The sequence below is a fragment of the Coloeus monedula genome, assembly GCF_965178545.1.
Source record: "Coloeus monedula genome assembly, chromosome: 4".
NCBI lineage: Eukaryota > Metazoa > Chordata > Aves > Passeriformes > Corvidae > Coloeus > Coloeus monedula.
The window spans coordinates 53,751,624-53,772,378 of NC_138784.1; the positions used below are offsets into that span (position 1 = coordinate 53,751,624).

At 37.3% G+C, this 20,755-nt stretch overlaps 1 protein-coding gene across 4 annotated transcripts in view; it reads left to right on the forward strand.

Annotated features, from left to right (window-relative positions):
* Positions 1-20,755, forward strand: part of CPED1 (cadherin like and PC-esterase domain containing 1) — a 142,605-nt gene that overhangs the window by 104,406 nt on the left and 17,444 nt on the right. For all 4 annotated transcript variants that reach the window (XR_014226345.1, XM_082280310.1, XM_082280309.1 and 1 more), the window contains 2 exons: positions 11,969-12,086; positions 18,647-18,783. Coding sequence is in view for 3 of the 4 variants with exons in the window: in XM_082280310.1 (XP_082136436.1) it covers positions 11,969-12,086; positions 18,647-18,783 (255 nt within the window). In the remaining variant the exon portion in view is untranslated. The remainder of the gene's footprint in view (positions 1-11,968; positions 12,087-18,646; positions 18,784-20,755) is intronic.

The following is a 20,755-nucleotide window of genomic DNA, read 5'->3' on the forward strand; positions in this document are numbered from 1 at the left end:
GGTTTCTGTGAGAGTTCATAGCAGCTTTCCTGTGCAAGAAGAGGTTGACAAGAGGGAGCCAGGCTCTTTATGGAAGAGGTTCACAGCAGAATAAAAGCTGATGGTCATGAATTGAAACAGGGCAGTTTCTGCCTGGAAGCATGTAAGGGAACATTTCTTTCTTTGTGATTCAGGCTGCCCAGGGGGGTTGGGCAGGCTCCATTCTTGGAGGTTTTCAAGACCAGAATGGCAAAGCAATCTGAACAACCTGGTCTGATTTAACATCTGAGTCTGCATGAAGCAGGAGGTTAGATTAGAGACCTCCTGAGGTTCTTTCCAAGTGGAATGATTTTGTGAGTCAGTGATCCTGTAACTGTGTGAAGGAAGCACATTTTTGAGGGATGTAAAACAAATCTGATATGCTCTTTGACTGTAGCAAATTGTTGTGATGTGAAAGATTCAAAGCTATATATGTTTGCTTTTATTAATGATTAGAAGTGCCTTTTAATTTTGAAATTCTATGATTTGACATTTGAAGTACATAATATAATGTATAAAATATGAAGAATGTTACAACTGTAACATATAAAACACAGATGAACATATCACAGCCTCAAGGTAACCCATTTCTTGCTTTATAAGCCAGAAATACTTGTGGAAGTATCATAGTTTTCCAGAGTGCTACACTGTGCAAACAGATCTCTACTCCTAGCTTACAGATGTGGAGCAAAAATATGTGGTTAGACAGCCCCTTAAACACTGCACATGTGGGGGTTGCAGGCAGCAAGTTATTCCAGATAAAATCATGATAAAGCTGTGATTGGCATGCTTCCACTTTGTCATTTTTCTGACAGTGTATCACGATTTGACACGTTTTGGTTTTTTTATACCATTACATCTGTATGAGGAAAGCTTCGTTTTAAGGACCTTGTACTTCAGAAAAGAAGGACAAGCAGACCTGAAGAGCTGCTCTGTTGGAAAAAAACCTATATATGAGTTGTATCTAGTAGGGTGCAAACGTAAGTATTTGGGGAATTTACACTTTGCTTTAGCTCCTGGCATTTGTGACATTCACTATTAAGCACGGTGAAACAATCAAAATTACTTTTGTAACTTGCTATATTTGCTGTGGAGAGGTACTCATTAGTCTCGTGGACTTTTGAAATAATTGCACTCAACAGCTGACACTAAGGTCAATCAGAAGACAGGGAAAAAATATCTTGGGAAATGTCCAACTTCTTGTAAAAACTGGTTATGAGCAGCACAGTGCCAGTGGACCACCAGCACTCATAAATAATGATAGCACAGCTTTTGTTTGACTTTAACTCAGAACTAACTGCACAGCTTCAGTCAATTACTGGAGGGTGAGAAAGGCAGAACAGGACTGAAAGAGCTATTTTTGCTTTACATTAGATGCCTTACAGCACATTCAAGATTCATTTAATCGTAGAACCATTAAGGTAGAAGAAGATCTCCAAGATCATCAAATCCAACCTTCATTATGGTTTTGCATTCTGATACAGTGAAGGGGTTTATGCTGTTTTACCAGGAGGAAGTGGGATCATCCCTAAGACATTGAACTTGGCAATGTGAAGGCCATTTGGAGCCTCTACATGTCTGGGATTTCATAGCTGCATTGAGGTCCTTTGTTGGATCTGTGTACATTTCCATTCCCCACTATGCTAGATGATGAAGTTTATCAACCTAGAAGGAGCTTATTTAATCACATAATCACTGTGGGGTGTTCTATTAATATCAGTCTTTATATGGACATTTTGTAGTGCAAAATGGTAAGCTAGATTTTATCTACTACATGTTTTCTTTTATGTATTTGTATATATATATATATATATATATATATATATATAAAGTTTACTCTTTAGTATGAAAATAGTAATGCAGTGCTTTCAGACTAGCAGCCAGTCTTGAGCTGTTTCCTCCTACATTATTCTTTCAACACAGTAGGATAGTAGGTTTAATATTGAAAAATAGAGGCATCATTTCCAAATATTTTTTAGGAATTGCAAATAATTATTTAAGCAATTCTGTTCAATTGCCATAGCACGGCACATCTAGACAGCTGTGTGTCCTAAGAAAACAGTTTATGGTTTATTTAGGCCATATCCTTCTCTTTCATCTTTCCCCTTTCTGGCCTTCCCTCAAGATTTCTTATTGTCTTTCTCATGTTGGTAATATGAAAAAATTATTGGGCAGAGACAAGAATTTCTCAAACATTAATACTTTTCTGTAAGTATCCTCCTCTGATTCAGTCATGCAGAGCTGCCATTTTTGTGAGAGAAAGGGTTATTAACAGATTGGGGGAGGATCAGCACAGCAAAATTACTCCACATCTGTGTATTCCTATAAAAAAAGACTGTAAATTTTATACAATCTCTACTGTTGTCAGATGATAAAAAGGCTGTAAAAAGGATGTGGAAGGAAGGAATTAAAATGAAGTAAAAGCAAGATGACAACATCCTTGTGCTAATACTTAATTTAACTTTTCTTAAATTACTATCATGTATCTAATACAGATTACAGTATACAGTACATAATGGAATCTAATGTATGCTTTATCATAATACACTGTAATCTAATATTTTCTGGAATAGATCCTTTCCATTATCTCAGTCCTTTTGTCTGTGGTAAATCCTCTGATTCAAACTTGAAATATTTCAGTTTTCTGCAGCAAGGCCAGGGTCTCAATGTCCACAGTAAGTTCTTGCAGGTCTTTGCCACATGGAAGAGAGCTAGAACTGGAGACAATCTGGTCTGTGGGATTGGTTCAAGATTTGTAGGGCTTTTTGTAGAGCCTTTTTACTACTGGGCAGACACTCTGAATAAAATTCCTGTTCAAGGTAGCCAGTATCTTCCTGAGGAAGAGTAGGAAGATGAAAAATAGATGGTTAAAAACTAAGAGCATGGGCAGGTTGAGGGAGATGCCTCAGCCAGACTGTCTGTCTAAGGCAAAAAGACTGAGACAATAATATTCAATCCATTATTTTAGAGCTGCTTCAGGGAGCATTGCTTGTAATCAAAAAATCCTTTCAGTCAGAAACACAATGTGAGTCATAATGTGTGAGAGTTTGCTACAAGATGTGAATATATCCGTGCCTATTCTGCTGAAAAAAAACTTGTTCCATGTTTCCAGAAACTTGAATTTACAGTAATTAGTTTTATTAGTGGACACAAGAAAGTTAAATACTAAACACCTCACAGGCTGACTCAAAATACATATGAAAGGTAGAGGAGTCCCTAGGTCTACAGAGAATTATTTCTTTGAAGTGCTGAATCTTGGTTTCACCTGGGCTGGGAACATTGCCCAGATCCAAGTGTAGCCTCTGTCCTTACAAGAAAAACAGTAGTTAACATGTTTCTGACATTTCAGTGGAAACAACCTGAGTCACTTTGATTTAATTATGTTTGTTGTGCTACACTGGCTGCATTTTCTGCCTCCTCTTTGCTCCCCAGACCTGAAGTAAATCACAGAAATCTTCCAGATGTCTTCCTACAAGGGAGAGAGAATTTCTGTATGGAAGTATTTCTGTAGGTCAGGGGAAATTCAGTGTCTAATAAGATGTAATTAACTGCCTTAATACCTCGTTGAGGAAGCCTAAATTTTTATTTTTAAGGGGTTTTTTTTTCTATTCCCACTATGTCCCATCTCTGGGCTAATGTGATCTCAATATTTATCAAAACAAGACTTCAGCTCAGCGTCACTTGCCTATAAATATAGTCATTAAGCACATTATTTGGTTTTCAGAAATAGTTGGGGTTTTTTGAGGAAGGCCTTGTTCGACTAGTGGCTGCTTGATTACTTTACCCAAATGAAAAGTACAAGTAGTAAATTACTGCAAGAAGGATGTTGGAGAAAGCAGGGCAAATTCTTACTTCAGCCTGCTCATTTGGTGCTAACTGCATGCAATCTGTTTCTGTCCATGTGTGAGAGCTACCTGCACACAGTCTGCTGTTCAGTGAGCCATCAAGCTGTAAGCCTGCATTTTCAGTCTGCTGTGCACCAGGAGGCAAACCTTTAATCAGTATCTTTTGAAAGAGATCATGGTTAGTAAAAATCAGTTAAGTTCACTTCTGTGATTCTAGCAGCTAGTGTGCTGCAAATTCACTAGAGTCAATTTCGACCCCATTATAGTTTAGAAAATAAATCACTACATGGCTAGATTTTTAGGTGTTCTAGGAAAACAAACTTACTCGTCTTACTCCTGTCTCCCAGCTGTGTATATTAAATGAGTATCTGGGGATATGTGAAATTTAGTGCTGCTCATAGCTATTAGACGTCAATGAAAATATTCTAACTCAAAGGCTCTTTTGAAAGAAATACGTAATGATTTTCAAAGTCAAATCAGTCCTTCATTACATCATTTTTTTAATGGTTAGCCACAGTGCAGTGTAAGGGAAGCATAAATGATAACCAGATTCTGTCTGTAAATGTATTTATCTTTTTTGTTTTGATACAGTTCTCCATTATGAGTGTTTTCCAAGAAACTTTAGTTTCAAATGATGTCAATTTCTTTCCTTTTGAGTAATTTTATTTTTATCAAAGCTTTTAACTGAAGAGAAAGAAAGGAGAAAAAAAACCCATCACTTCTTAAATCTTCCCATTTATGACTCTCTTTCATATATAAAGTCACTGTCATCCTTTCTGTACTACCATGGGCTTATACAGCACATCCTGAATATAAGTAGCTGTGGCTGGAGCTATGGATAGTGTTGAATGGAGACCTATCCATGAACTGCCCATGTGTCCTGGACATTTGCATAGATACTTTCTCTAGTGTCATGTACACATTCTTAGTTTTAGCCCTCACATTTTGTTGTGTAGGCAACAGCACTCTGAACTTTACATCAGTAATAGGTTTCTCATAATGTATTTGCTGGTGACAGTTAGAAAGATTTGTGTAAATGCATTCTGTCTAAAAATATACTTTCTCAAGGTCTCTTGACTCACTTAAGCAAATGGCCTAATGTAATAAGAGAAGGGTCTGATCTTTGGCCAGAAAAGCCTCAGAGATTGATTCTTTATCAGAGATGGATCCTTTGTCGAAGGTCACTTTAAAAACAGAGCCAAATACAGAAGGGTAGGTCAGCTGCTTGCAGGACTGCCAGGCACTATGACCTCCCTCCCACAGAGCTTCTGGGAAAGCTCAAGATACAGGGATCACCCCTGTCCAGAGTAGGGACATTGCAATGAGCACACACCTATTTCAGGTGCCTCTTTTCTTCTTGGCATCTTTTGGATGAGAAGCAGTAGTGGATGAGATGGCTTACCAAAGAAAATCTCTAAACTTTAACCTGTGTTTGTTGTATCACAAGGAAATGTTCTACCAGGGAAGTACCTATTGATGCACTGCACACTCCCAGTAATATGTCCTGAGAACAGCTATTAGACCAAGCGTTACTGGCAAAGCGATTTTTAAACTCTGTTACTGCTGAAGGGGCTGACTTAGATATTGCATGAGCTATGGGTGGCTTTGCCTATGCTCAATACTAGAAAATAAGGCACTTAGGAGGATGGTGGTAACTGAGTGAGAGTTTTGAGATGAGGGTGAATAGTGTTGGATGGAGCTCCAACATACAGAAAATAAGAGGCAGAGTTGTGAATTGGGCTCAAACATCCTAAATCTCTCATTGGAATCCTAACCCTCAATATGCCCTAGCCCCCAAATAAAAAGTTAATAGATGTATTTCATCATCTAAAGGATTTTGTTCTAGAAAGAGAAAGAAGTGTTTTTGGTGTGGTATACCCCAAAACACAGAGTGTTTTGCAAGCCTTGCTTACTGTGAAAAGCAGTTTTAACAGTAGTGTTGGCAGATGTATAGCTCATTGGACTAGGTCCTTGGCTATCATGTTTTTTCAATGCATTGCATTCACTGTCAGCGTATTTCAGTTTCAGAATTCATGAAGGAACAGTAATGCTTTTCAACTCATTCTTTCTCTCATCCCTCTTCATACTTTCTGAATGCAGTGGTAATTGTGCAGTCTGAGAAGTTCTGCTGTGTTTGTCAGAGAAGTTCTGCTGTGCTTGTCATGGCTGTGATATAAAGGTCTCAGCCTAAAAGCAAAGGGACAGGGCTAGAGCTTGAGTGCCTCTTGCACACAGGAGGCTTAGGGTATAGATCTCTCTGCAGTGTGATCTGTGAATATCATATACCCTGAGCATGGGAGAGTAGAAATAAATGCTCCTTAAAAAAAGTCATGAGGCTGTGGGATTTCCCAGCTAGTATAGGACATTTTTTTACCTAATTACCAGGGAAAACAGTCAGGGTCACATCAGCACTTTATTGAGAGAACCATAAATACGTAATTATTCCTCTGTTTATTCCTTAAAACATTTACTTTTTGCACTGTCAAAGCACATGGTTTTCTCAAGCTATTCTCTATTTTCAGATAGTGGGCTTGGCAAAATTCAAGTCAGTTCACATTCAGAGCTTGCACTTAAAACGGTGGATGTAAAGAAGAGGACTAAATAGGAATAGAAAACTGAAGCAGCTCTTAGTCTCCAGGTCAACATTACTGTATCACTTTTTAAACTAAAAAACACCAGAACATAAACAGCAAAATGCTCCTCTTTTTCTGCTATTCCTTGTTCCTGTTTTATCTTCCTTTTTAGGGAGGAAGAAATACTAAATTCTTTTAATTCCTTTTTTTTTCTTCCTTGTGTACTTTGTTTATAAAGCATATGAGCTGGAAATCGTCACTGTTCTTGCTTGGGAGAAACATCATTAGCTTCATGAGGAAAACATGTTTGCTAAGAAAGCATGTGAAAAATTCATAGAGATGTTAGCTACGAATACTGAAAAAACCCCTTCTGTAATTACCATTAGGTACATTTTGAAATGTTTTCCAAAATTTATGCTTATAATATTCTGTTCTTAGTGGAGTTGGAGTTGGACTTCACATTCAATTGTCTTTGTTCAACTAATTCTGCTGGATCTCTGAGCTGTTCAGAATGATAATTCACAAGACTTTGCTAGATTAAGAGTCATACATTTTAGGTCTCATGAGTATTTTTGTTCCATGGCTCACAAATGCAGCACTTTGAACTGTTTGGGAGCAGGAAGGCAGATAGTGTCTAACTGATGTCATGTGCATATAAAATGGAATTGAATCAAAATCATTCATAGATTAAAAGGATTATTTTGTATTCCCCATGCACATAAAAGATGCTAAACTAGTGTTATGAAACTTGTAGTATTTTCCCAAAACAGTTTCATAGCTTTCTGTGAGGTTAGCATTCTCAGTGCAGAGGAAGACACAGCATCTGCTGTAATGTCGGGATGAAATTTATTTGTCCATATAAACAGTAAGTGCTTTAATGCTCTCTTTGTGGAGAGGCACCTACTGGGATTTTCAAAAGTTCTTTAGCAGTTGGTAAAGGTACTGTATATCTATGACAATCTACAGTCACTGGTTAAAGCATGTGACATTATTCTCAAAGAAATTTTATATGCATAAATTTGTGATTGGGAAAAATCATGCAATTTCAGGTATGCTTCTATTCTTAAGAAACAGTAATATTAATTATACCAAGAACATGATTAGCACAATTAAGAACTTAAAAGCAATTTAGACTGATGGCTGTACTTTGTCCACATACCAAACTGTTCTACCCTGACAACATGATCAGTATCTCAGCTTTTCATATCATTGCCAGTCTCTTACTGATGTCTGGGTGTTGCGTTTTCCAACCCAGGAGTGCCCAGACTCATTTTCTAAAGTGTTTTTATGGTCCCTACTAGATCTGTGTGGAACTGAACATCTCACAGTCTTTTAATGTGTTATTTGTGACAGTCTTTGGGGTTGTTGGGGAACTATTATCCCATATTTGCCGGTAGATCTTATTAGGTTTCTTAAAAGATACCGTGGTGACAGTTTCCTTTAAAACATAGCTGCTGCACAAGGACACGTTACTCCATCAGTTCATCCTGTTACTCCTATATTCTCTGTTTAATAGCTTTGTGTGTCTTTTGGTGTAGACAATGTTTTATCTGTGCCTTCGACAGTGCTTGATGGCTAATAATAGTCATTGTTTCCCATCCAACAGCAGTAGCAAACTGAAATTTCTTGGGTGAATGCCTCTCCTTATGGCAGGTTTCCATACTTATTTTGTACACACATTTCATTTCAATCTAGTCAATTTGGGTGCTGAACTGAACTGGCCTGAACCTCTGGATCTTCAGAGGTTCATCTATCACTGAATACTGCAGCTGGACAGAGGGAAACAGTTGAAATGAGGTCAATATGCCAGCTGTTCCTTCATTTATCCCTGCCATATTTAGAAAGTTGATAGAGTGGAGCTAATCCATCTGCTCATAATTTATTACCTAGCAATAAGATACAGTTTCACTATTTCATGAGCTCACTCTTTGACTAATTTTATTAGAAGTCCTTCCATAGCATCATTTTTAATCACTTTTCATGCAGTTTTAGTTATGTATAAAATAGAAGAAAAAGATGGACTAAAGAGACATGAAAGTATTTAATGAGAAACTCAGGTCAGCTTAAATAGAACCAGATCAAATAAAGTTCAGTCAGTGAGCCTACAAAGACCAACAGAAAAGTGTTCTAAATTACCTCTTTCACATGAAGCTTTATTCTGTCATGTCTAAAGTGCAGTCAAAAGGAATAAGACAGCCCTGGCAGCACCATGAGAGGAGGCAGGGCTGCAGTGCCTGGAGGAGGTGACTGGGTGACCTGCCAGGCTGATGGGCAGTGCTGGCCAAGGGACCACAGGGTCAGAGCTGGCAGGAGGAGGGGTCTTCTGCCTTCTTTACCAAGAATGCTCAGTGGGGTTTATCTCATCCACTAGTTCTCAGCCATGCATGGGTTCTGGATGTTAAAAGGATGCAGAATTTTGCCTGCGTGTTGGTTGTATGCAACACTAAAAGGAATTCCTGTGATCTTAATTATATTTCTCTTGTTATTTAGTTTAAAACATTCTGATCCCTTATTAGACTGGTAGGGGTAGTCTTCAGTGAATTGGGCTGGATATAATTTCAGAAATGAGTACTGAAGCAGAAATTGCCTGTTTTTCAGTGTTGAGCCCACCACTCCCATTGACTGTTAGAGGTTTTCATATAAATACAAGAAGGACTTTTACTGGGCAAGCTGACTGTAGAGCCTGTATACAGGCATCCTGGATGGGAGTTTCCAAAGCATTCAATTCATTAACATAAGAACATAATTTTCCACCAAAAATTATGGCTTTAGCCACAGCTTTGAATGAACAGAGTTGGGTTATTCCAGAAAAATACTGAAAATCATTCCTTTCTATTTGAAAATGCCTTTTTGAGCTGATAGGTAGCAGCAGCTGTAGATGTTAAAAGTAACTTGATTTTTGTTTTGGTGTTCTGTCACTGCTGGAGCACCAAGTGTTAAAATGAACACAGATGGGCATTTTTTCCCTATTGGGATGACTTCTCCCAGGAAAGTCAAGGGCTTCTTACCTTCTTTCCTTTTGCTGCAATTTCAGAGTGATCATTTTTTCATTAGGGTGGAGGTGGTGAAAAGGTACAACAACAATAAAAAATCCATTTAAAAAATCCATCCATAGTTGTTAGATTCCTTAATCAAAAGCATCACTGCATCTACAGTGGTCTTTGCTATATGACATTCATCCCGTGACATCAGCTGCATGAGTGTGTTATGTGCGTAATGCTTTGTTTGTCTCTCTCTCTTTCTGTCTCCACCTGTGAGATTTTAAAACTGGTTGTAATTTTTTTTTTGCTATTTATATATATCTGAATGAAACTATGTATGTATATGTATATATATGCATAAGTATATAATTGAGAGGAAATATAGTGTGGTTATTGAAAGGTGAACTAAACAAGCAACATTCTTATTAAATTAGGCACCCAGACTATAAATAAACAAAATACCATGAACTAATAGCCCCAAATATTTTTAAGGTAATCATTAAGAAAACTTAGTAAAGTAACAGACTTGAAAATCTGTTTAAAGGCTTAAATGTTATGAAGAATCAGGTTCACTATAGTGTGATCTGAAAGAGACAAGGAAATTGTCATTTCACATAGCAGATGGACTCCAGGAATGTTCACTCTCTAAGTATCAACTGATGTTGATTAAAAGCTAGGTAGATATACAGAAGACAGCTTTATTCCTCTTTTATTTGCTAGTGTCCAGAAAATCTTCCATAAAGATAAAAGTTTACTAGCAAAATACCACACCAATCTTATAGTCAATGCTAAATGCAGGGGAAATTTTCTTTTGATTCTAATCCAGACATTACAAGGGCCTTTTTATGTCTCCCTTCTAAAAATGAAGGTTTGCAGGAAGAACAGACACAGAGCATCAACTATCATTTAAGTTTACATGTCTGACTCTCATCTTTGCCATGAGTGATCTTTTGTAAAGATGCTTAAGATCACAAGATGTTTCATCTTTGGGCAAGGCAAAGAGGATGTCATGTCACTACGGCACCTGAAGAAAACAATAAAAAATCTACAATGCAGTTAGAAAAACCCTCAATGTGCCATACATTTATGGAACTGCAGTAAATCTGTAGCTGCCACAGATTCATTTTGCATATTATATTCAATATGTCAAGGATGGTAAAGGATTGGTCTCCTATAAAGGTAAAAAGGAAACAAATAAATCTTGTTCAGGGATTCACAACCTCTCATGACATGATAGTTTAGATGTGAATTACAAATTAAATGCAAGCAGTGTCCTTTACTTTGGAAACACAATAAATGCAAAGGGAATCAGTTACATAGTTCCCTGCATATTGGTTGTAATTAGTAATAAACCAGAAACATGAAATTGTTGTTAATGGTTTTGCCCAAGAAATGTGATTAAAATAAAATTTTGTTTGCTTAAACACATACCCTGGGCAGAATGAACAAGAAAATCCCTGGTGAGTTATTTTATGGCACTGTGTTGAGGGCAATGGCAGCACATTCAGGAATTTGGGGCTTTCTTGTGAAGTCCTGTGCAAATTGTTTTACTGCAGGGTAGGAACTTTCTGATGTTAATGTTAGTTGAAGTTATACTGTCAAATAGCTGTACAGTGTGTCCAGACCCAGAGACTCCAAACACCATTTAATACTAGAAGTTACTGTGCCATTCATTTTGTCATAACAGTTTTCCCTAGGTAGACAGGTTAAGCAGAGAACAGGACAACCCACACATAACCACTGTTTTGTTGCCTATTTATGCACAGATATTATCATAACCCTTTGAAGTCACTGGGAAGATTTTTTTTTTAGGTTTTTTTTTCACCACCATGGACTTTAATGAGATCAGAGTAATTGTGAGACAATGGTTTCACTTTGCTTTTTGATTGCATAATCAAGAACCACCAGTATTGACAAAATTCCAAGATGTGTTCATATTGCTATCCACATCAGTGGCACATATTCTATTAACTGTCTGCACCTTGACCCTGTTAGGACTTAATTGTCTTTTGCTCATTGGTGCAATTTAAGCATAGCATCCTAGATGTAGCATAATCTCATGGCAACAGTGAATGATATTATAAAACAGTGGTGAAAGTAATTTTAATATCATTTTAAAAAATAGAAATTTTTTTCCTTTAAGCACCTGTATCTCCTGAAGCTAATTTGGGGCATTTCATCACAGAAATGGATCCCATATGACTACAAATAGGCATACAAAATTCCTAAGGGCAAATAGGTAGAGATTATACAATATGTAGAGACCTCATGATGTTACATGAATGTTATATATGTTAGCCTTAATAAATTTTCTTACATCTTTAGCAAATGTAGTATCTTGTATGTTTACTGTGGACTGGGATAATTTATTTCAAAACCTTTGTCTGAATGGAAAAAGGATTCTAAATTTCATATTAAACTATATATTGAAGAGCTAAGGATGAATTAATTGCAGAACCACCCCAAATAACTTTTTTACTCTTGAAGAGGATTTCAAGGTGATGTGGATGGGTGCAGTGATGTCATTTTCACAGATTCTATTTTAATTCAGGACTGTGGTTCCAGAATTCACCCAGAGGAGTCCTGTGGCTTGCAGCCTCTCTCTCATGAATACCTCTCAGCAATTTCACAGACGGTGTTTAAGACCTGTGAAGCTGGAGACACAAAAGGTTTGTACTTTATCCCCCTTTTTTCTGAAAATTAACTCATTCACCTCTTCAAAGAAAAACTAGAAACACTATTAACTCTTTGGTATAGACATGCACTAACCTACGCACCATGAATGGAACTAATCACTTGTAATAGTTACTGATTTTTAAAATCAGGCTAATTTGTTTATGTGAGAATTTTTTGTTTAATAATTTTCTAATCAGTGACCACCACTGCATGTGCTATTTTCATATAGTCTTTAAAATGCATTGAAATATTCCAATAAAACCACTTAAAATAAAAATGCTTTATCCTAAATAGAAGGGTTTTTCTACTCCAAATAAAAATTAACTCTAGAAGAGGAACACAACACTTAGATCCATTTGGATTTTATATTTCCACTGCTATATTAGAAACGCAAAACTAGTTTTTAATTTTACATATATTTATACCTTAAAAAACAAGGGGGACAAATAAAGAATTATACAATAACCAATACAATCTAGACATGTCTTTGGTTTAGTGAGAACTCAGATTACAACAGATTGTCAAACAGGTACTCATGTGAAAGTCACAGCTTCATGAAGATTTATTCCAGTGTACTTTAACTACTCAGGCATGGGGTCTTTTTCATATTTAAGTTGTTGCTGTATTAGACAGTAAGTAATTCTGTTCGGTTCTTGGTTAGAAAAATGAAAAATAAACCAACAGTCCTCTATGGTCTACTGACACAACTGTATTCTTTATCTTGCCATAGACAGGAGCAGCCCCCCACAGCAGTAAATTTGCACAAACTCATTGAATAATCAATAAAAAGTAACAGGAATGTGGGAACTGCCTGAATGCATCACTTCATGTGAAACAGAGGCATGTAATACATTTGTGTTATATGGAGGGAATGCACAAAAGAGACACTGCTGTTCCTAGCAGCATATTTTAATCACACAAATTGTGAATCATTCTATGCAACAATATCAGGACATAAAGTTCGACACTAGAAAGCCCAAACCAAATCCACTGAGTCCTTTCTCAGGCAGACCATCTCCTTCTCCTGATATACAGCATACTCTTTTTGAATACTGAATCTAGCTAAGTGAGGCTGCATATAATATCTTTTGCAGCCATGTTGTGAATAATACACAAAATTAAAGTTCAAACAAACTTCAGGAGATGTATACTCAAAGGACAAGTATATTAAACAGGGAAGAATAATTTGTGCTTATAAAGTGAATATTGCCAACAGGTGTTTAGCGAGCCTAGAAGTGGGGTTTGCAGTATCTGGCAACAAGAGACTGTATAGAGTTAATGCATGTCTCAGCTCCCACCTGGAACTGGAAAGCATCATTCCAAATTCGTAACCAACAAATGATATACCAATCCTGGCAATGAACAATGGCAAATGGCAAATTCCCTGCTAAAGCAGGAACATCTCTTAAATAATTTTTCAGAGAAGCCAAGCAATGTAATTTCCCCTCAGAAAGCAGCTCAAAACTTCTGCAGAGGTAAGGTGGTGTCATACACTGTTCTCATGCTAGGAAACAGTTTCATAGGGATATTGAGGTACTACTACAGTACAATATATCTGTGCTGAGAAAAGCTTGTGTTTGAGCGTTCACAGACAGAGGCTGAGGTGGAGCATCAGAGATAGAGATGAAACCTTACTTCTTCTGACATTAATGGTAGAATTTATAAGGCTGCTTTATAGCTCAGTACAACCAGGATTTCACAACTCATTTCTAACCTTTTGAGGTAGAGCAGAGGCAGTAATTCAGGGTCTAACCGTGACAGAAATGATTTCCTCTTCTCCTAGTCACCCTGGCACTATTCTTTGAAGGAAATTCAACACTTTTCCAAATATACACTTAATTTGCACTACTTCTCTCTCTCTCTCTCTCCATCCCTCTTTTAATCAATAAATGCAAATATACAACAGGGGAAGTTTCTTTCCTTTGTGTTTACATCGTGGAATGAAATTACAATTTTTCTACCAAAAAAATCTTTTTCTTTCAGAAGTTCTCCTTTGATTCATGTGGTTTGAGCCAGGCTATCATATGAAAATTAGCTTGTTGTTCATTTTTGCAGTATCAATAATACAGAAGTAAGCAAATATTAACTGTGTGCTTGGCTTCTCAGAGGGAGAGAGGGAGAGAGAACTGACAGACACCATGAGAACTTGTGCTAAATTCCTGCAGGTGGATTAGGTTGCTGCAGTCTGTAGAAATGTGGTTTGTAGACAATTACAAAATCTGGTGGGTAAGATATCACAAATTCCCTTTTAATTTTCTGTTGCTGTGACATGTATGTTTTAGCTATATCCCACTTTCTATTCTTCCTACAACTGTACCCAGTCTAAAATAATTCTGTGTGGTCTCTCTCTGCATTCAACAGCTGTCTGGATCTGGATCCAGCAGAGACATAAATTGAAGTCCAACAAAATGAATGTGTCCTTTGGTTACAAAGAGTAAATCTCAGTTTGGACATAAGTCCATAGGCCTAAGGCTATTTATTCTGTAGTAAATCATGTCCTTTTCAAAACAGTTTTTACTTTTGTTTTTCATAGATGCAGCTAGAATGAAAAGAAAAATATTTCCATAGCCTATTCACAGAGAAAAACCTTCCTAAAGGTCTTAGGGTACCAAATAAAGACCAAATGCAAAAGTAAACTAGTAATAAATTAACAAATTAACATCAGTGTAGGTTAAACATTTAGATTTTGAATTATCAAGCTAGAATAATATTTTCTCTTTCTATGGATGATTGTTCAGCACTATAGAAAAACCTTGATTTTAAATTTGAAAGCAAAATATGTGTAATTGTGACTATGACAATGTAAAAGGATGAATAAAAATAAGAGACTGAAAGAAAAAGCAAAACTATCAAGTTAAGTGTACAGCCGTTATTGGTTAAAACTTTCAATTTTAGGCTAATATTTTTTAAATAGAAAGTAAAAAATCCCAACTAATTATTTTGAAAGTCTGTTTATTTTCATGTGATTTTATGAGAACAGTTTTAACGAGTACTGGCAATGTTTAATCTCGTATCTTAAGCAGAAGATTTATGTATGCAACTGATAACTACCCTAATGAGCCAAAAATCCAGCTTTCGCTCTTCCTGTGGAAACCTCCTGCTTACTGGTTTTTATAAAACTTTGATTATGCCAATTTTTATTTTGTGAAGAAACTAACAGTGTGTCTTTCTTTCTTGCTCTCATTCACTTAATTATTGGTAAACTTGCCCTTTCCTGGTAGAGCCAATGTTAGTGCTTTTGCCTGAAGCACCACATAATGCTGCCTGATTGAAATGGTGCTGAAAGCTGGATTATGTGCTGCTAACTTATGTAAGTGAGGGAAGAGCAACTTAAAATTGCCATAGAATATAAGCCTAATTTCCAAGCTAATACTGTTTGCAATTTTTCACTGTTGTCTTCTTTTTTGTGAGATTCATTTTATCTTTTAACACAATCCTATTTCTGAAGGTTAAGAACTCATTGACCAATTGTTGTGAAATTGCAACAGGAAAAGTTCACAATAGTTGGATTTAAAATGCATAAACTTACACGCATCATTTAAAAACTCTATGTAAATATAAAACCAGGAAGTATTCTGTTAGCATTAAATGTTTAGTGCTTCCTATAAATATGAATTTATCTCCATATATGTGTGTTCTCAAATCTTTTTACATTTGCCACTAACCTTTAACATATGCCAGAAATTGATCTTTTTTTTCATTAATATGCCTAGGGAATTATTGAACATAAACCAAACTATTTAAAAGAAGCTAGTCAAAAGTTACTTATCACTTTCAGTTGCCAAAGTTTAAACTTTTATTTTTCAGATATTTTGGCTCCTCAATATTCATTTTATATAGTTCTACTTTTCTAGTTTATTACACAAAACCAGATCAGCTCATAAAAGTATGGGATGTTAAAAAGAAAATTCCATGAAATGAGGGATCTTGTGTGTTGTAGACATTGCCAGAACTTTTATGTATTTGGGTTGAAAGAAAAATTACAACATCAGGAAAAAAATACTGAGTTTTCATATAATTTTAAAATATAGGTCACTGCCTGAAACACCTCTTGGGTCATTTATTAAGACCTCTATAGCAGTGGCAGGGTCTGAGTCCAGACTTCAAACCAACCAACCATTCTGTCCCTGCTCTCAAAAGGTACAAAGCAGAAAAAGGTGTTTGCATGGCACCTATTGCTGGGTTATGAGAGACCTGGCATTTTCAATCTCCTCAAGAGAACGCTGTGAAGCTGGGAATGACCATTTAGTCATAGATTGCAAAGTGGGAGCCAATGGCAAGATCCACAAGTGGCAATAGAAATCTTGGAGGGTCAAAGTATTCCTGGCCCCAGTGATGGCCACGAGACCACAGCCTGGAACAGGGCACCACAAAGCCAAGGGAGGGCCAGCATGAGTAAGGAATTCACAACAGGCAGCACAGGGAGGCTACAGTAAGAGAAAAAGTCTAAATTCAGCCTCTGGTGTCCCATCTGAGCAGGGTATTCATTTGGAAGAGGACTCCCTGCTCCAGAACCTGATTATCCCCTTTGTAACTTGATAAAGATTCAAATTAACCCCTTGATAAAAATTCTACATAGGATCTTGCTCAGGGATCAAAGTTCAGATCTCTCTTTTCACACAAAAATTACCAGGTTACAAGCATGCTGTTTGCCTGTCCTAATGAATTTTGAACTTTAAAGTGGTCCTTAACTGAGTGGGGAATATTTCTCCTAACAGCTGAGTGATTAGGATGCAGAAAACGCAAGTTTGAAATTCCTCTGAGCAAGAAGCATGGGGTATCTCTGTCTTTCTGTTTGCACCCTCCCACCATGGTCCTGAGTTTCCCTCCTTCTCTCCTCCCTCCCTCCATGCTGTGAACTGGGCTGCTTGCCCAGCACAGCTTCCATGAGGCACCCATGCCCATGGGAACAGGGGAAGCTGGGTTATGCTCACTGAACCACACTGTGCTCAAAGCCAGAGTCCAAGGTTTTGTTTAGGTTCAGTCTGCTATAATTTGCTCCAAATCATCTACAGGTGCTTCTGCGGGTGGTGTGAGCATGTTCTGCACAGGGCAGAAAGAAGGGCAGCTGTGCAGTGTACGCAGCCACTGGTACTGCATGGTCATGGCACTGTGGGATGTATTCGTCCTTTAGATGTACCTGTGTGGGCTCCCATACAAAAAATTCTTGATGCTTTTATTTAGAAGGACTTCTTTATCTATTAAGGCAACTCACCCTGCTACTTACCAAAACATAGTCACTTGGACTTTTGCCTAAGTGCAAGCACAAACTGCCTCCCTGGAAACTCCCTCGCTCCTGAGGTAGCAGCTGACTCTCCCAAGGCCGCTGGGATCTTGCAGGGTTTCTTCACTCAGCCTCCCCCTCAGTCCCTGGCCAGATGAAATATCAAAAGACAGTATTGTACTTTTTGTTGTTGCTTCCTGTGCAGCAGCAATCCATCACACACAGCTGGCTGCTGAGCTGCTGCCTGGCAGCAGTGGTGGGGACAAACTCTAAGGCCAGGTCTGATCTCCAGGCATTTGACTGGCTCTGTTTTCTGGGCTTTGGTGAGAAACTCATCTGTGGTAGCAAGGCCCAATAACACTGACACAAGGATGTCAGGCCTCTGTGCCCTTCTTTGTGTAATGCCTTCAATAAGAACAGAAGTAGGTTTTGCTGGCAGTTACATAGGCACTGGGAGATACTGTCAGCACCGTGTACTTCTTACAGCAAGAAAAAGTGTTTCTTTTGTTCATCCGAATATAAAGGCAACTCAAAAGTTTTCTGTCTTCCTTCAGAAATTAAATCCCTCAAGTTTCCAGTAGGATTTTGGAAAGGAATAGTTTTAGAAAATCAAAATAACAAAACCATTTAACCTTAGATAAGGGATTACTAAAACCCACTGATTTTTAGTAATCCTACTTTATGCTCCTAATCTTCAAAACAATTTTTGTAAATAAGATCAGGCTCTCATAAATCACGTATATTATTCATTTCACCTTACTGTCATCTTCTGAAATGTATTTGTGCAGTCTGGGACAATCCTCTGAATTCTCACAAGTTAAAAAAAATAGTGTTTTGGAAGGAAAGTCTTAATCTTGCTTCATTTTTATGTCAAGTGCTCTCAACCATACACCCAACCTTTAGATGTTTCATTGTAGATGAGAATGAATCTTCAGACGTGTCTGGATGTGCATATTTTCTATTTGTATCCAACCTCCTCACCCGTTTTCTCTTTTGCATACCCCTTCTGTTGAGAAAGGATAAGCTGCTACAAGAAAGGCAACACGGACTGAGAAATGAACCCACAACTGGCTGTCAAATTTGAGCATTCGCAGCTCTTTCAGGAAAGGAAGGAACTCCCACCCTAGCTAAAGGAAAAGGGCATAACACAGTGAAACGAAATAGTCTCTTCAAAGTATTGGAGGGCATTTAATTTACGGGAAACTCCCATATGAGGTTTTCTAACTCATATGTGAATAAAATACTCAAAAATATCTTACTTACTTCCTTTGTAATAAAACTACTCAGAAGAATACAGAGGAGGTGCTGACATTCATTGCTGTTTTCCAGGGCAATGGATTGTCCCTTGCCTCAGCTGCTCTGACAACAGAACCTGCGACTGGAGAGAAATAACATGGCAGCCCCACGGCTGCCAATACTCTGTGCTGGCCAAGCCTGAGCTCCAGCGCTGTGTGGAGGGCAGAAGGGTATGTAAAAGGCTTTACATTTTAATTCATTCTTATTTACCTGGATATTTAGTGTCCTGAAGCTTTCAAAATATTTTTAAGATTGATATGTGAGAAAAATCCCTTTTTATTATAACTAGAAAAATATTTGGGTGAAAAATTCACAGGGATGAAAACCAACCGCTGTCTGTAATTTAGCCTCATATGCAGACACAGTTGTCTGCTGCTGTTTCACAGAGGATCTTAGGTCACACCACTGGAGTTTCAAGACTTATGGTGTATGTGGTTGTCAGTCTGACCTGCAGTGAGTACACAAGGACAGCAAATGGAGGACATATTTGCACTGTTGTACCAGTTTTGTCTCACATGCAAGTTGGTTTTCTTCTGCTGCATACCTAATGCATGGCATTGCTTGTGCACACTAATCTTACCAAGTCTTCTTGCACATTCTTTTCTTTTAGTGAAGCTTCTAAAGTGATTACTTGGAAACACAAGGTCTCCTTAATAAGCATGCTATGACTGTTAAACTGTTGAGAGAGAGCTCTGATCTGAGGCTCAGGTACCTTACTGAGGATACAAATATCCAGAAAGTAAGTAATTAATTGTTATAAAGCTCTTTAAAGTGTATTGCCTAGGTAAGAAAATAGTAACTAAAAGTGGCATTTTGATAAAATCCAAGAGCATTTCCATATAGACAAATACAAAAATAATAGTCTTTCAATTAATATTTTCTCCTTCATTTCTGATAAATTTCTTGCCCTGCACAAAGGACTTTATTGCAATTTTGCTTTATTTCTGCCAGTGGTTTTCTCTGTTACTATAGAGCTGTAGGTTACTCCTAGAATATTAAAAAAAAAAAAAATAATATTGCTTTTTATGACTGAGGAGAAGCTTGATTTGCTTCTCATGTACAAAGCAAGCTCTTCTGGATTGACCACAGAGAACAATATTCAAGAATATGATTGCTTTGCTTTGGTCTTTGATTTCCATGGTCATAAGGCTGCTTTGACAAGCAACCACCCTTTGGTCAGGCAATTGAAGGACAGTGGAGGAACAGTATGCCACTATGGAAGTGGATTGCCAGGGAATTGTTGAGAGGATTTGCTGACATTTCCACATCCCGTATCTGACCACTCTCATTCATGAGTGTCAAAAACAGGACAGCATTTGTAAAGGCTCCATTAAAACCAAGTGTATGAAATGAGTGTCTGTGAAGCTTAATTTCATAATTCAAATTCCATCATATTCTAACTCTGAGGTCGCTGATCTATTCTAGTGTCAGATGACAGCCAGATCCTATGTGACCTACATTAACACCTTGAGAGAAAAATCTCTGTAAAACTAATAGCACTTGTTTCCCATTCTGCACCTTTTACAGGAGTCTCCTGACATTGTCTGATAACCTTTGCTGCTCTGTGGAAATCTGCTGAATTACCCCTGTTACCTTTGCACAGATGTCCATTTACCTGGTTTATTCTTTTAAAGTCATCACTCTAAAGCATGCTCCCCTTTTAGTATATTTCTCCTATCTCTTTCCTTCAGATGTTATTTTATCATAACTTTGTAGTGATTTTAATTTTGTGTGACATTTTGCAATTGAATTTTTACTTCTTTTACCAAATAAATAAGTAAATTGGATCAACTCCTTTGTGTCAATGCAACTTAAGAACTAAGAGTGACTTTCTTCATACCAAAGTCAGATGAAAAAAAATGGTTCCCTTCTTGGCTGATAAGATCCTGATTCTGCCTTTGATAAGTCAAACATTGAAATTACTTTACGCTGTCCAAGCGATGTAGTAGAAAAAGAAATTTTTTTTATTTGTTTACTGAAAAAGACTTTTGTCTGCGTTATTTAGGTTTAAGCAAACTGGAGTTTTTATAAAGGAGCTATTGAGAAGCAGGAAGATATAATTCTTGTGAACAAATACATGTTTATTTCAAAAGAGATTTTGATAACCATCTATAAATGTTTATATTTCCTCAATTGTGATTT